General features: G+C 54.1%; 2 protein-coding genes across 2 annotated transcripts in view; one reads left to right on the top strand and one right to left on the bottom strand.

Moving 5' to 3' along the window:
* The window catches only part of PSMC5 (proteasome 26S subunit, ATPase 5), a 5,588-nt gene extending 3,313 nt beyond the window's left edge, over window positions 1-2,275 (top strand). Inside the window, exons 4-12 of the mRNA XM_017549210.2 lie at window positions 150-247; window positions 428-484; window positions 566-796; window positions 1,081-1,207; window positions 1,295-1,485; window positions 1,584-1,682; window positions 1,765-1,875; window positions 1,983-2,069; window positions 2,173-2,275. Coding sequence (XP_017404699.1) covers window positions 150-247; window positions 428-484; window positions 566-796; window positions 1,081-1,207; window positions 1,295-1,485; window positions 1,584-1,682; window positions 1,765-1,875; window positions 1,983-2,069; window positions 2,173-2,226 — 1,055 coding nt within the window. The 3' untranslated portion in view covers window positions 2,227-2,275. The remainder of the gene's footprint in view (window positions 1-149; window positions 248-427; window positions 485-565; window positions 797-1,080; window positions 1,208-1,294; window positions 1,486-1,583; window positions 1,683-1,764; window positions 1,876-1,982; window positions 2,070-2,172) is intronic.
* Window positions 2,276-2,329: 54 nt separating this feature from the next.
* SMARCD2 (SWI/SNF related, matrix associated, actin dependent regulator of chromatin, subfamily d, member 2) lies at window positions 2,330-13,153 on the bottom strand. Its single transcript, XM_017549180.2, has 13 exons — window positions 12,596-13,153; window positions 7,915-8,099; window positions 7,672-7,714; window positions 7,399-7,521; window positions 5,609-5,764; window positions 4,888-4,983; window positions 4,655-4,756; window positions 4,350-4,511; window positions 4,094-4,191; window positions 3,768-3,903; window positions 3,524-3,646; window positions 3,290-3,391; window positions 2,330-3,211 (listed from the first exon to the last, which is right to left on the bottom strand). The coding sequence occupies exons 1-13, from the start codon at window positions 12,809-12,811 to the stop codon at window positions 3,158-3,160; spliced, it is 1,596 nt and encodes a 531-aa protein (XP_017404669.1). The 5' UTR covers window positions 12,812-13,153; the 3' UTR covers window positions 2,330-3,157.
* Window positions 13,154-15,152: the final 1,999 nt, after the last annotated feature.

Genomic DNA, 15,152 nt, shown 5'->3' with positions numbered 1-15,152 from the left:
AAAAAAAAAAAAAAAAAAAAAAGGACACAAATTTTGACCTTTGGCCTTCCTTTAATAACTTGAGTGGTACTTAGCTCATGCATGTAGAATTAGATCCTGGGAGCTCCCAAGGAGTAGCTAGGTGATCACCATGTCTGTTTGCCATCTAGTTCGCCTATTGCGGGAGGAGCTACAGCTGCTGCAGGAGCAGGGCTCCTATGTGGGGGAAGTAGTCCGGGCCATGGATAAGAAGAAAGTGTTGGTCAAGGTAAAAGCAGCATGACCCAGGGACCAGCCCAGTCTCTGCTGCATTCCCACCCCTTTGTGTGTAGCCTTGGGAGACAGGGTTCTGTGTTCTGTCAAGATATTGTGGGATTCTCATAGGTCTTCCTGAGTAGGGTTAGTGATTTGGTGGCTGTCAGAAGGTCATGGGCCCTTGTTTCTTTAGGTACATCCTGAGGGCAAATTTGTTGTAGACGTGGACAAAAACATCGACATCAATGACGTGAGTGTAGCAGGTGAGGGGATGGGGGTAGTGGGGTCAGCTCTTACTGCACCACTTGTGAAACTTGCCCCCTTCACCCAGGTGACACCCAATTGCCGGGTGGCTCTAAGAAATGACAGCTACACTCTACACAAGATCCTGCCCAATAAGGTGGACCCATTGGTATCATTGATGATGGTGGAAAAAGTGCCAGATTCGACTTATGAGATGATTGGTGGACTGGACAAACAGATCAAGGAGATCAAAGAAGTGATCGAGCTGCCTGTTAAGCATCCCGAGCTCTTCGAAGCACTGGGCATTGCTCAGCCCAAGGTGAGTAGCAGGGCTTCTCTGGGAGGCCCAAGCTGTACTTACTACCTTACTACTCCTATCCTAGCCAGCCTGGCTTAGGCTGGCCTTTCCCCTGAAAAGAATGGCTGGGGAAGTGTTCCTAGGGTGATGGTTCGGATATAAGCTCCAGAATGGACCTTGATTTTTTTTTTTTTTTTTTTTTTTGGTATCCCTAACCTATAGCAAGGGACCCAACACTCGGTAATGTTCACTGAATGAAATGAGGTGGGTAGCTTTCTGCCCTGACTTTTGCTGTTCCCCTCTAGGGAGTGCTGCTATATGGACCTCCAGGCACTGGGAAGACACTGTTGGCCCGGGCTGTGGCTCATCATACAGACTGTACCTTTATTCGTGTCTCTGGCTCTGAATTGGTACAGAAATTCATTGGGGAAGGTAACCATACCTAGGAACGTGAGAAGCAAGAGGTTAGGGGGTTAGGGAGGTAATAAGCTCCCTAACATCAGCTTGACCTCCACACAGGGGCAAGAATGGTGAGGGAGCTGTTTGTCATGGCACGGGAACATGCTCCATCTATCATCTTCATGGATGAAATCGACTCCATCGGCTCCTCACGGCTGGAGGGGGGTTCTGGAGGGGACAGTGAAGTGCAGCGCACAATGCTGGAGTTGCTCAACCAGCTGGATGGCTTTGAGGCCACCAAAAACATCAAGGTAAGGTGGTAGCAGCCTTGGAACAGGCCCAGGGAAGGCCTGAGTGCCATGCAGGCTGCGGAAGAGCTTAGCTGACCCTACCTGCTTTCTCTGCTCAGGTTATCATGGCTACTAATAGGATTGATATCCTGGACTCTGCGCTGCTTCGCCCAGGGCGCATTGACAGAAAAATTGAATTTCCACCCCCCAATGAAGAGGTTTGTAATGGGCACTGCACAAAGTGGCTCTGGCTATGGGGCTGGGCTGTGGGGCTCAGTCCTTAAACTCACCCGTCTCCAGGCTCGGCTGGACATTCTGAAGATTCATTCTCGGAAAATGAACCTGACTCGGGGGATCAACCTGAGAAAAATTGCTGAGCTCATGCCAGGAGCATCAGGAGCTGAAGTGAAGGTAACTGAAGTACCCACCAAAAACAGGGCAGAGGCAGGAAGCATCTGGCTTAAGGGCCACAGATGAGGGGCACAACAGTGGGGCCTCAACTTCCTTGTCCCGTTCAGGGTGTGTGCACAGAAGCTGGCATGTATGCCCTGCGAGAACGGCGAGTCCATGTTACTCAGGAGGACTTCGAGATGGCAGTAGCCAAGGTACAGGCCTCCATCTTTGTGACTGTGTGGTGGCTCTGGAGCAGTGAGCTAGGGTGTGTGTGCGTTCATAACTTTAAGGTTCATTCTCTCTCTCCACCCCTAGGTCATGCAGAAAGACAGTGAGAAAAACATGTCCATCAAGAAATTATGGAAGTGAGGGAACAGCCTTTGTGTGGATCCTCCAATAAAGCTCTGTAGGCCCAGTCCTCTAGGACTCCAGTCTGTTCATGAGGGCTGCGCTGTTCAAGGACCAGGTACCATCAATAGACAAAAGGATTTATTTGGAAATTTCCAAACCTGCCAGAAGTGGCACTCACCAAGCCCCTAGGCCCGTCCTCCTCACCAAACTCCAAAGGGTAACATCAATCCTCCCAGCCTCCCCATGCACACACCTATACCTCAGGCCATGCTAGAGAACTGGAGTATCCCCTCCACGGCCCACACCACTGGAGAGGCAGCCCTCTGGCATCCCAGGAGATGATAGCGGCCAGAGCCGCTTGCATAGATTGAGGAAAGAAAACAAGGAGGCACCAAACAGGGCTCCCTGAAAACCCCCAACTTTCCCCTGTACAAAAAAAGTGGCTCCCACATAGAAAACTTGCTCCCAAAATAGTGCAAATACCCAAAGGAAAGGAAAAAACCAGCAGCAAGGCTGGGCTTGTAGGAATGGCAAAGAACTTTGGTTTAGAAAGGCTAGGAAGAGTCTGGGCTGCACCTCCTCTTCCTGGCCCAGCTCCCCAGAGCCAGCTCTGACCCTCACCCCAGGGGGTTGTCTGTAAACATGCAAACCCAGCAGCCTTTGGTTCCAAAATTGTTACAAAGCACAGCCTCCAGCAGTCTTACTTGTGCCTGCCTGCAGGGGGCAGAGGAGGCATCTGCTGAACCCAATTAAAGCCAATGCAAAAAGAATAAGGCTTTGGGGACCAAGCAACAAGGAATCCTATCACTACATTTATAAAACTAAAGCTGCAGAGTAGAGGGTGACAGCAGACACTCCTCACCCTAATCTACATGTCTGAGGACCCAGCAAGGTCCCAGAGGATGGTCTCCCTCCAGGGCTGGGAAGAAAGGAAGAGATCCCTGAGCAGTTAGGTCAGGCGAATTCCTAGCACCTGTTCCAGTTCCTGCCTTCGCTGCTGCACCTGGAGAAGGGAGAGACCAAAGTGGCTCAGGCCTTTCCTACTCACAACCACAGGAGAGAAAACAGGGCAGAGCCTCACCTTGGCAAAGATGTGCCTGCCTACTGCTTCCTGGGCCCAGGGCTGGTGATAGAAAGCAGCTCGTCTCTCCTCCTCAGGATTTCCAATCACATCAGTGATGATCTGCAAAGAGCCAGGAGGAAAGCAATAGCATAACCAATCCCCACCCCTGAGCCAATCCACCCCTGGAACTGCTGGGGGTAAAAATCACCCAGAGCATTATACAGGAGTCCCCCTCGAGAAAGAGGACTACACCTTGAGGTCTCGGCGCTGGGAACGGAGCCATTCCTGGATGAAGTCCTGGGGGTCAGTGCTAAAGCTGAGCATGAAATCCCTCTGGGTCTTCAGCTGGTTGATGGACTCAATGGTCTCATGGATCTGGGGAGGGATACATGTGTCAGACTGTGCCCCCAAAGCTTAAACACAAAGGACTGAGCCAGAGTTGCCAGCCTACCCCCATCCTGGGCCCCAGAGGAAGCTTCGGAGGCAGAGGTCCCACCTTGACATCAAGGGAGGCGATCTCCTGCTGATTGGTGGTAGAGGCCAGAAAATTGCTCATCTGGGCCTTCAGCGGGTCATCCACCTCCACATCAATGTCATAACAGGCTGTCTTCTTCTGGTCGTTAGGGTCCACACTGCAGGCAGCACATGGGGAGGGAAGGCACATAGCTGTCTTCATCTTGCCCACCTGGGCCAAACCTGGGACCCATTCTCTGCGCACACACAATCGGGGAGCAGGAAACCTGCTGTTCTCTTTGGCTTTAGTTCAAGCCAAGGGTGAATCTGCTCTTAGCAGAGACTTCCTGTCCCCCTCCTTGCATTTACCTAATGACATGGTTGATGACAATGGGGTCCGGGTGCTGCAGCAACCCCGCCAGCTTCATGGGAATCTCAGAGAAACGGAGTCGGCCACAACTGAAGATCTGGAGGAAATACCAAAGGCTCAGCATTGCCTTGTGGGCACAGCGGAGTGGACAATTCCAGGACCAGTGAGGGCAGCAGTCTGCAGGCTGTGGCCAAAGAGTAGCCCCAGCAGGCAAGGCAAGGGCTGAGACAGCAGAGGGGCTGGCATCTGGCTAACCTGGCGGAAATAGCGGTTGCAGTTGATGTACTCCCGCTCGTGCCCATCCTGCAACTGGTTATGCTTGATGTAAAGCCACAGGGCCTGCATGATGGCAGCCCTTGTCTGCGTGTGCACTCCCAGCAGCCTCGCCAATCGGGGGTCCAATTTGTACTGGGGAGGCTGGAATTGGATGGAGGGGAGTCAGGATGGGCTCTTGTAGTAAAAGCAGGAAAATCGGGCAGGGACAGGAAGGGTTTATAGCAACGAACTCCCCTCCTGAGGGGTCCCTGTGGTCCCAGAAATGACCCCAGGGCCTCTGTCACCTGATGATCCAGCATGAGCAGGAGGGTGCACTTGACATTGAGGTCTCCAGGCCGTTTTACCTGGAAGCCATCTGTCTCCTGGGTGGTGGGCATCCGGTGCCACTGGCAGGGAGAGAAGTATGGCTTATCACCAAGGGGGTGGGCGTGAACACAGGGCCTTCCAAGGGGCCTGAGGCCATTTCCCTGCCAAATCGGTATGTCAGCCTGCCTCTGTGCCCCAGGCCCACTCTTACCTCCACCAGGTGATTGTCAGGCCCATACAGCTCCTTGTCCAGCTCAATGACCAAGCTCTTAAAGAATGAAGAAAACTTCCTCTTCTGTTTGCCAGGCTGGGGATAGAAAGCTATGTGAGAAGGTGCTGCTGAGCTCTCAAATCTCAAGCTATGCTAAATCCCAAAAAACAGGAGCCCCATTTCAGCCCTGCAGCTCTGAAATGAGGTACTGAGGGTAATGAGGGTACTGAGGATTCCTGGGCCCTGAAGGAAGAAATCAGGACTCTGGGCAGACTGGAGGCAGGGAAATGGCGCCCTCTTGCAGCCCACGAGGGACTTCCTCGAGACACTTGACTGCCATCTGCAGGAACATTGTAATAATCACACAAATCAACCTCTAACAGGCTTGGAGCAGCGCCCCCTCCCTTTGGCAGGACTTCTCGGGAAGCGCCCAAGTGGCCCAGTCTTTTTTCTGAGACACCATGTCACTCTGTCCAGCCTGAAGTGCAGCGGCGTGATCATAACTCACTGAAGCTCAATCTCCTGGGCTTAAGCCATCCTCCTGCGTCAGACTTACGAGTAGCTGGGATTACAGGTGTGTGCCGCCACACCCAACTAATTTTTAAATTTTTTGTAGAGACGGGGTCTGGCTCTGCTGCTCAAGCTAGTCTCAAACTCCTTGGTCCCAGTCCTAAACCCACACAGGCCTCCTCCCCTCCAGACACCTCCCTCCCCAACTCACATCATCCAGAAGTTTTCCTTCCACTCGGAGTTCCCAGGAAGCCACCTTGTCCCCTGCTGGGGTTCCCCCGGGGGTCCCTGCAGTTCCTGCACTGTCGCCTTCTGCCTTGCTGGGACTGAATGTGTTGGAAATGTAGATCCGAAGCTTTCGCTTTTGCTAAAGAGAGAAAGGCAATCAACTGGAGGTAGACCAAGACACTGGGATACAGTACTACCCCATCTTCTCATATGAACCATTCAACAATCAATACTGAGCACCAGGAGCCAGCCAGGCACCTTGTCAAGCACTGGGAATTGGAAGTAATAAGTCCCAGTCTTTTTTTTTTTTAGACATGGTCTCACCATCACCCAGGCTGGAGTGCGGTGTCATGATCTCAGCTAACTTGCAGCCTCTGCCTCCCAGGTTCAAGCTATTCTCCTGCCTCAGCCTCCCAGGTAGCTGGGACTACAGGTATGTGCCACCACGCCCAGCTAATTTGTGTTTTTAGTAAAGACAGAGTTTCACCATGTTGGCTAGGCTGGTCTCGAACTCCTGACCTCAGGTGATCAGCCCTCTTCGGCCTCCTAAAGTGCCGAGATAACAGGCATGAGCCACTGTATCCAGCCGAACTCACCATTTTACGGGGAAAGAGATGCATCACCAACAATGCCAGCACAGCCGGACTGGTGCTATGGTGTGACAGAGGAACACATACACAGCGACCGGGCAAATCGGCGGCCTCTGGCTCACATCTTACATGAAACCCAAACACCTGTCATGGCCCCAAAATATCCTAGTCTCCTGGAAAGCATTCATTCACCACTCAAGGGACTGTTCTAGATTATTATTAGAAAAGCCTCTCAGTCGGGTATGGTGGCTCACGCCTGTAATCCCAGCACTTTGGGAAGCCAAGGTGGGCGGATCACCTGAGGTCAGGAGCTCAAGATCAGCCTGGCTAACATGGTGATACTAAAAATACAAAAATCAGCCAGGTGTGGTGAGAGATGTCTGTAATCCCAGCTACTTGGGAGGCTGAAGCAGGAAGAACTGCTTGAACCCAGGAGGCGGAGGTTGCAGTGAGTCGAGATTGTACCACTGCACTCCAACCTGGGCAAAAGAGCGAGACTTTGTCTCAAAAGAAGAAAAGAGGGCTGGCACAGTGGCTCACACCGTAATCCCAGCACTTTGGGAGGCCAAGGTGGGCAGATCACAAGGTCAGGAGTTTGAGACCAGCCTGGCCAATATAGTGAAACCCTGTCTCTACTAAAAACAAAAATTAGCCGGGTGTGGTGGCACGCACCTATAGTCCCAGCTACTCGGGCAGGAGAATCGCTTGAACCTGGGAGGCGGAGGTTGCAGTGAGCCGAGATCGTGCCACTGCACTCCAGCCTGGGCAACAGAATGAGACTCTGTCTCAAAAAAAACTTCTCTATGGATGGGGAAGGAGAAAGGAGGAACTACCTTTATCTTCTAGTCTAGTAGTTTTCAAACTTTTGATTATGACCTATAAGATTTACATTTTCAATTATGACCCAAGGTCTGCATATTTATCTGAAACAAAAATTTCATGAAAGAATACCTTTACTACTATGTTTAGTACTATTGTGAAGTATTTTTAGATTTTCTACTGTCATACATTCATTTGAAACATACTGGTCCCAACACATTCAACTAAGTTTCTGCTTTACTAGCAGGCTGCATCCTGCATGTGAAAAACCCAGGTCTAGCCTGACTAGCTTGGCTCCCAGAAAACAAAGGGATGGAGGGCAAGGAAACCTGGGACGGCTGGAGGCAGTCAGGGCCACACATACCGTCAGAGGCTTTTTGATGGCCTCCTGGATCTCCATTCGTTTGCGAGCAATAGTCTGGTCCAGCTTCCTCTCAAAAGCCAAGAGATCCATGTAGGCCTGCGACTCTGGGACAAGCTCCCGGATCTGGAGGAAGATAGCAGGAGCTCATCAGCTCACTTCAGCAGAAGCCTGGCTCTTTCCTCCCTTCCTCCTGCAGCCCAGGGTTGAGGGAGATGGATGCCCACCCCCCAGGCAGCCACTGGGCAGGCCTCCAGGCCTTCTCTCAACACTTACTCGCTGAGGTAGAACCTTATCTGCCATCTTCCTCCTCTTTAACCTGGGGAGGACAGAAACCCACTTAAGAGGCCAATGGTCCAAAAAAGGACAGTTGCCCCCCAACACCCCTCCAGTCTCCAGGACCCTCTACCCCAGGAAAGCCAGGAGTTCCTCAGTCACCAAAGCTCTTAAGATAGAAGCAAACCCTCTGCTACCACCAGAGCTGAGTTAGGTAGAGTGGGAGAAGCAGGATGCTCTTACCCCCGGCGCTGGGCAGGCATGGGGGGTTGCACCTGGGGCACAAGCAGGCGTTTTCGGAATGGATCCATCATGGTAGGTGGCATGCCAGGTCGAATTGGAGCTGCTGCACCAAATGGGGAGCCAGCAGGGGGTCCCACCTGCAACCCAGCCATGGGCATCCGGTTCCCTGGTGACATGCCAGGTCGCTGGGGGAAGTGAGCCAATGGGGGTGCATAGGTCAGGGGCAGGGCCCTCTGGGACCCATAGCCCATGCTCTCCATCCCTCTCGTCACCCAGGTCAGGCCTGCTGGAGTACCAGGAACAAAGAGGAGCGGGAGCCTGAGCACAGAGTGTAAACCACACCTGCCCCGCCCCCTGCAACTGCCCTGGCAACTGTGCCAGCGAATGAGGCCTGCCAGAACCCGGGCTGGGAGGAGGGTCCTGCCTGCAGAGGAAAGGGCCTAGGGGAGTTTTTCAGGGCCCATTGCCACCTTCCAGCCCCAGCATGCTGTGCCCTATTCCCTGGGACAAGCCTGTCCCTATTCCCTCAGATGGTCTCACCAAGCCCTGCCCTCCTCTTTCCCCCATCATGAGGGAGAACCACAGCTGGGAGGCACAGGGGCAATGTCACTGCCAGGCAGAGGGGTGGGTGTACTATGGTATGAGCAGGCCGATGGGCAGAGCCCCAATCCCTATCCTCTATGGCCGAGGGAGAAAGGAGTCAGGTAGGCAGCAGCACCCCAGGTGAGCAGGGCTGCAACAGGATGGCTTGGAATGTGTACCAGGTGGTGGGGGTGGCCTCAGGCAGGGTACAGGGACAGTCTGGTCACCATGAAGACCCTATCCACAGCCCAAAACTGGACCCTCCTGTCACCTCCCTACTGCCCTACTACCACCCCTATGCCAGAAGACCCCAGAAGGGAAGCTATGGCTCCTGGGTGGCCTGTGGGAAAGAGAGCGGCTGGCACCTGGACTCTGCCCATGGTCCAGGCACCACCTGACAGCCAGGACTGGCTCTGGCTCCGTGCAGCCCTGGCAATCCCAAGCTAGAGAAGGGGGCTAAGATGATCCTGGGAGGCAAGGATCAGAGGCCCAGGCTGAGCAGCAGGAAAGTGGGAAAGAGAAACAGTTTCTTTAGATGCCTGCAGAAGGATTTCCCACCTGAGGCCTTGCTCCCCGACATTTCTGTGGAACCCATCTGGGAGTCACCTCCGCCCCTCCCTCTCATGGCTGCTGCCTGCAAGGCCTGTTTGGCAGCTCTGCCTCGCACACACTGTCCCTGGCAGCTTCACAGGGCTGGCCCCAGGGCCCAGATTATGCAACAAGCACAACCAGCCAACCAAGCCCAGGAGGGTGGAGACTTGTACCAAATCAAAGGACCCTCCCCCACCCCAGCAACACGGAGATGAGATTTTTCCTCAACATCTTCATCTTACACCAAACCCATGTTCCCAACACAGAGGGTCAGATTCTTGACCAGATGTGGAGATGGAAAGAAACATGACCCACAGACATGAGGATGGGGAGAGGAGGAGCACGGTGGGAGGAAGTGTTTTGGAGAATAAAAGGCTCAAAGTGGGGGGCTCTGGGGCTTTGGGAGTCCTGCCAAAGTCTCCATCAGGAGGAGATTAATCAGAGCTGTTGAAAGGCAACACAGCCTCTTTCTCTGCCTTAAGGATGGTTCTTTCTCTGGCCTGAGATTACAAAAAAAAACGACGTGTGACTACAGTTGTAAGCTCAGGGTGCAGACATCCCAGACTTGAGATTTTTCTAGTGCCCGAGACAAAGACAGGGAAAATCGAAGCCATGGGTCCTGCAGAGCGTGAGCGACAGCCCTGTGACCCCCAAGAAGCTCCCTGCTGGGTCTTTCACAAAACCTGCAGCACCACCCATCCCTCCTGGCCAGGTACTAGAGGGAACAGGAAGTCCCAAGACAAGGCCACACAGGCGGGGCCTGGAATAGACTCCACCCAGACATCTGCCACAGACTTCCCGGGCCCAGAGCCCCAGCTCACTCGGGGCCCCAGGGGAAGGCTGCTTACAGTTCAAGTCCCGGCTGAGCCTTGCCAAGCTCCATACCTGGGCTTTGAGGCACCAGCAACTTATCCCCCTTCAAAAAAAAACAGTCCAGAACTCTGAGCCTCCCAAACTCCCTGCCTGCAGCAGGACCAGGTAGCCCTGGCTCAATCCCCTGAATCCCAGAGGCATGTAACACCCTCCTCTCCCTTGGCCTGGCACCAGCCCATATTCTAAGCTTAACTCTACCACCACCACCCAGGGCAGCAGGGCAGGAGGCTGGGTCTGATGCTGTGGCTGCCAGGTGAGGCATCCAGGGCTCAGGTGAGTACGCTTTGCCCTGCCCCAAATGTGGCCCTGATGCTCCTGAGGGCCACGGTTGGAGTACTACTACCACCCTCCCATGAGTAAAAAGGATCTTGAACTTTTTGAACTCTCTGGAGTGAACCCAACAATCTGTGGTTTTGTTATTTTGTTGCCCAGGCTGGAGTGCAGTGGCAGGATCATAGCTCAATACAGCCTTGAACTCTTGGACTCAAGCAATCCTCTTGTCACAGCATCCTGAGTACCTGGGACCATAAGTGCATACCACCACACTTGGCTAAATTTTTTTTAAGAGGCGACGGCTTACGTTGCCTAGGCTGGTCTTGAACACCTGGGTCTCAGGCAATCCTTCTGTCTGCCCCCCCCAACCCCCAAAGTGCTGGGATTACAGGTGTGAGCCACCACACCCAGCCCTGGAGGGTTTTTTCTTTTTTAGGCTCCTGTTACCTGTGAGCCACAGCTAGAGCCACCCTCTGGAGGGAGGGGGGTCATCGCTTCCCTTCTTTCAACAGATTCCCCTATTTGCTCAGCTTGGGCCTCAAATCCTCGAGTTTCCAGCACAACTGATGAGCCCTAACAGATAGGAATCCCTTTGTTCCCCAGATCTAAAGTCCCTTCTCCTGGAAGTCATACAACTGGGCTTGGAAAGAGGGCAAGTAGGATCCTCTTCAAACTCAGCCAATGTTAGCTGGCTGGATTCTCCTTCCCATCTACCTCTCCAGCCAGGAGGAAGAGGAAAGCTAGTGGGATGGGAAACCCAGATTCAGGGCCATCTCCAACTTCCCCCCAGCTAGCAGCCCAGGCCTAACCAGCCAGCCAGCTTGGCCTTGCCACAGGCCCAAGGCCACCCCCCACCAAACACTCTGGAATCCAACCTCTCAGGGGCTTTCCGAAGGGTACATTTCCTATGGCTTACATGCCAAGGAAACTGGAGCTGCTTGTCTGTTCCAGGTCCCTCCAAGGCCGAAGGCCCACAGGTGGTGCCCAGGCTAGGTCTCAGAGAGCAGGTCTGAGGGCGCCAATGACCGATGCATGGAGCCCTCAGCAACAGCCTGAGCCCATGAATCCCCAGGGGGAGAGCAAGGTGGGAAAGACCGGCCCCAGCTGGAGTCTCTGGGACTAGGTTTGTCTCTGACCATATCCAGACTCTTTGTTTTCTCTTAAGGAGGAAGAATGAGTAACGGGGAAAAAAAAATCCAGTCAGTGTCCCTAATTAAGCATTTCCTTAGAAGTGAGGCAAAGGGGGCAGGTGAGCTGTGTATACTCCACGAGGATCCCTAAGGACCTCCACCTGGAGACCTGAGTCGAAAACAGAGGAAGCCTCACGACAGACCCGGGAGATGAGGAAGACGCCGGCGTCAAATGCTGGGGCACATGGCTTGGGATGTGGCCGGGTTAGAGCCTGAATGCCAAATAGAAGTGCAGAGCCGGTGGGAAGGCAGATGGGCAGTTTCTAAGCCTTCTGGGGCAACCTAAACAGCAGACTTGGGGGACTGGCAGGGTCAGGCTGAGGTCCTCACACACTGAGCAGAAATCGCTGCCTTGCAAGGGCTTTTGAGGCTGCAACCTAAGCAGCTCTCAAACCCCAAAGGGGTCAGGACGGCACTCTTTGAAGCAACTCTCGCAGACTCCTCCCGCCCCAGACCAGCAGGGCTCCACTCTGCACGTCCAGACTAGTCAACTGCCGGACACTATGACAGCAGGCAGAAAGGCCAGAAGAGAGGCGGCCTGTGACTAGGCTGGGCCTCCCTTCAGGCCTGGCCACCACCGTCTCTGGTCTAAGCTGTAGTCCTCGCCAGCGAAGGCGCCGGCCCTGCCTCAGGAGTAAAGTCTGCCGGTGCCCAAGCTGGAATCCCCTGGCCCTAGCCTCCGCGTCCCGTGCCCGTGGGACGCCAGGCTCCTCTTCCTCTTCATTAGCAGCCGGGAGCCATCTCAGACACGCTAGAGCTCGGCTCCGGCCAGTTCCTAACCAGAAAAAACAGGGCAGACCTGAAGTGGGACCAAGGCCGATGCTGGGTAACCACGGTTTCTCAGCGAGGGCCCTTTCCCAAACTTTCTCATCACTTCCCAGCCCACCTGCCCACAATTCACTGGCTCCCCAAACTCCTCCATCTCCCAGGCACTCGGAATCCCTGTGCGAGGAAGCCCCCGGGCCTTCCAGCTGCTTCCAGCCCTCCGCTACGGTACCCGCTTCCTTTTCCCCACTCCTCCACCGCCACTCGCCGCACCCCGAGGGTCCCGGCCCGCCTTCCACCGTTCCTCAGGCACGCCCCAGTGCCCTCACTCGAGCCCTCCTCAGCCCCTGGCCCAGGCGCCCTTGCGGCGCCGCACGCCCCCGTCCGCTCGCGTCCTCTCTGCTCACCTGGTACTGCGCCGCGGGGCCCACGGGGCCCATGGGACGGAAGGCGGCGGCCCCGGGGCCCCCCACGCCTCCAGCCGGCCCTGGTCCCCGAAGCGCCGGTCCGGGCAGCATGCCGGGTCCCGCGGAAGGAGGCGGCGCTCCCAGGGCCGCGGCCACCGCGCCGCCGCCAGGACTCAGCGGGGGCAGCGGGAACCCGCCCGCGCCTCGGCCCGACATCGCTCCGTCCCGTCCCGCGGTGCCGCGATCCGGAATCCGGGCTCCGCGTCGAGTCCGCTCCGCGCTCTGTGCTCCGCGATCCGGGACTTGGCGATCTTAATTCCGGGTGCCGGGGTTTGTCGATCCAGGCTCCAGGATTTCCTAATCCAAGTTTGCGAGTTCCTCAGAGACCCGGTTCGGGACAGATTCCGCTCCTGCCCGAGAGATTCCGGATCCAGGATCCGCTGCGGGCCCGCCTGCCGTCCCCGGCCTCTGGAGGTTTGGCCGCCCGAGTCGAGTTACCCAGAGGCGGCTACGAACTCCCTGCCCCGCCCAACCCAGCCCAGCCCTAGTCCCCGCCCCTACCTGGTGCCCAATGCACGAGTGCCTCCTCGAATCCCGCCCCCCGCGAGACCCGCCCCCAGCGGGCACCGCCCCTAACCGCCCGCCTCAGAGCCCCGCCCACACCCCTTGGTCAGCCCATCCACGGAGGGGCGGGAGCGGAAGCTGCGCTCGGAAGCGCCGAGTGAGGCGCGGGGTTAGAGGTCTAAGGTCACTGATGGGCTTCACAGTGAATGAGCAGATGCTACTACTGTCTCCCGGTGTAGCACCCTCACCGAATTCCCCGGCCACACTCCCCGAAAATGGTTTTGTCCAGTCTCATTTCTGCATCTTCCGCGTTAAAGACTCAACTGAGAGCCGGGAGCGCTGGCTCACGCCTGTAATCCCAACACTTTGGGAGGCGGAGGCGGATAACCTGAGGTCAGAAGTCCGAGACCAGCCCGACCAACATGGGGAAACCCTGTCTCTACGAAAAATACAAAATTAGCCGGGCGTGGTGGCGGGCACCTGTAATCCCAGGTACTTAGGAGGCTGAAGCAGGAGAATCGCTTGAACCCGGGAGGTGGAGGTTGCGGTGAGCCGAGATCACGCCATTGCACACTCCAGCCTGGGCGACAAGAGCAAAATTCTGTCTCCAAAAAAAAAAAAAAAGACTCAGCTGCTCTCTGGGACAGAACAGCAGCCAACTCGACTTCCTGTGAAAGCTCATCCTGGTGGCTCAGAACTGCCAAGGGACCTAGGCGACTCCAGACTTGACCCAGCTGGTGAACGGTCGACTTGGCCAAGACTGAGTTCTTATCGCACATTTTTAACGTGGCTCTGCCTCACTTTAAAGAAGCCTGGTACTTTACTCCCCAGAAAATGCTTCTAGTCAAAAGAAATTTGGCTTATGAGAAATCTCCCTGCTGTTTTAAAAAAAAAAAGAGGTCTTTCTCCAGTATTTATAGCACTTAATTTTCAAAAATGCAGTATCTTTTCAGATACACTGTCCGGTATCAAAGTATTCAAAAATGCTTCAGCTGTGCCAGGGAGCCTACCGTCTGATGGTCTGGGTCTCCTTGCCGTGATACAGACCAGTGCTGCTTAAACTTTAATAAGCACATAAAAAACACCTGAGGCTCTTACTAAACATGCAGATTATGATTCTTGAGGTCTGGGGCAGAGCCCAGGACTCTGCATTTCTAGCAGGCTGCCAGCTGTTCTGTTGCTTCTCGGACCACACTGTCAAGAAGCTCAGATCAAAATTTTTTTTTTTTTTACCATAATTGCTTTATTTTTTTCAGCCCCCACCAAGTAATGCTTCCTTCCTTGCATCATAGCACCCCAGATCCTTTTTATAGTATAGTTCTCCATCCAGCGCTTTTTTGAAAATTACTTCTCATCTGTACATCCTTATATCTTGTCTCTAATGTGTAACCCTGTCTCTACTAAAAGTACAAAAATGCGCTAGGCGTGTAATTCCAGCTACATTGGAGGCTGAGGCACGAGAATCACTTGAATCTGAGAGGCAGAGATTACAACCAGCAGAGATCGCACCACTGTACTCCAGCCTGGGTGACGGAGTGAGACAGTCTCAATAAAGCAGCTCGAACAGTTAAATATAACTCAGTTCCTGTTAATCCCTTGTTTAAAACCCTCCCCAGCTCCCCATTGCTCTTAGATTGAATGTCACACTCCCTCCTGTGACATTTAAGGCTCTGCAGGACCTGGCCCCTGCTTACCTCCTTGGGTTCATTTTAAATCACTGCCTCTGGCTCTCTAAGCATCAGCTCAGATGGTCTCCTTGCAGTTTTCCAAACTGCCAAGCCCCTTCCCACCTCAAAGCCTCTCTGTTCTCTCATACCCTTACATCCCATCAAGTGATTATCACAGTACATCATTACTTACTTAGGTGTGTACTGATTTACTGTCTGATGTGGCTCACCCACTAAAATATAAACTCTACAAAGGCAGGATCTTTTTCTCTCTCAATTTATCTTTTTATTTTAAGATTTTTTTTTTTTTTTTTTTTTTTTTTTTT

The sequence above is a fragment of the Cebus imitator genome, unplaced genomic scaffold (assembly GCF_001604975.1).
Source record: "Cebus imitator isolate Cc_AM_T3 unplaced genomic scaffold, Cebus_imitator-1.0 Scaffold217, whole genome shotgun sequence".
Classification (NCBI taxonomy): Eukaryota; Metazoa; Chordata; class Mammalia; order Primates; family Cebidae; genus Cebus; species Cebus imitator.
Note: the sequence above shows the minus strand (reverse complement) of the source record. Positions and strands in the feature narration are given on the sequence as shown.

Bases quoted from the DNA above. Each gene is read 5' to 3' on its own strand.
- SMARCD2 (XM_017549180.2), bottom strand. From the start codon at position 12,811: ATGTCGGGCCGAGGCGCGGGCGGGTTCCCGCTGCCCCCGCTGAGTCCT. The intron at 7,522-7,671 runs GTAAGTGTTGAG...ATCTTCCTCCAG, and splicing joins ATAAGGTTCTACCTCAGCGA to ATCCGGGAGCTTGTCCCAGA. The intron at 3,647-3,767 runs GTGGGACCTCTG...ATCCCTCCCCAG, and splicing joins TCGCCTCCCTTGATGTCAAG to ATCCATGAGACCATTGAGTC.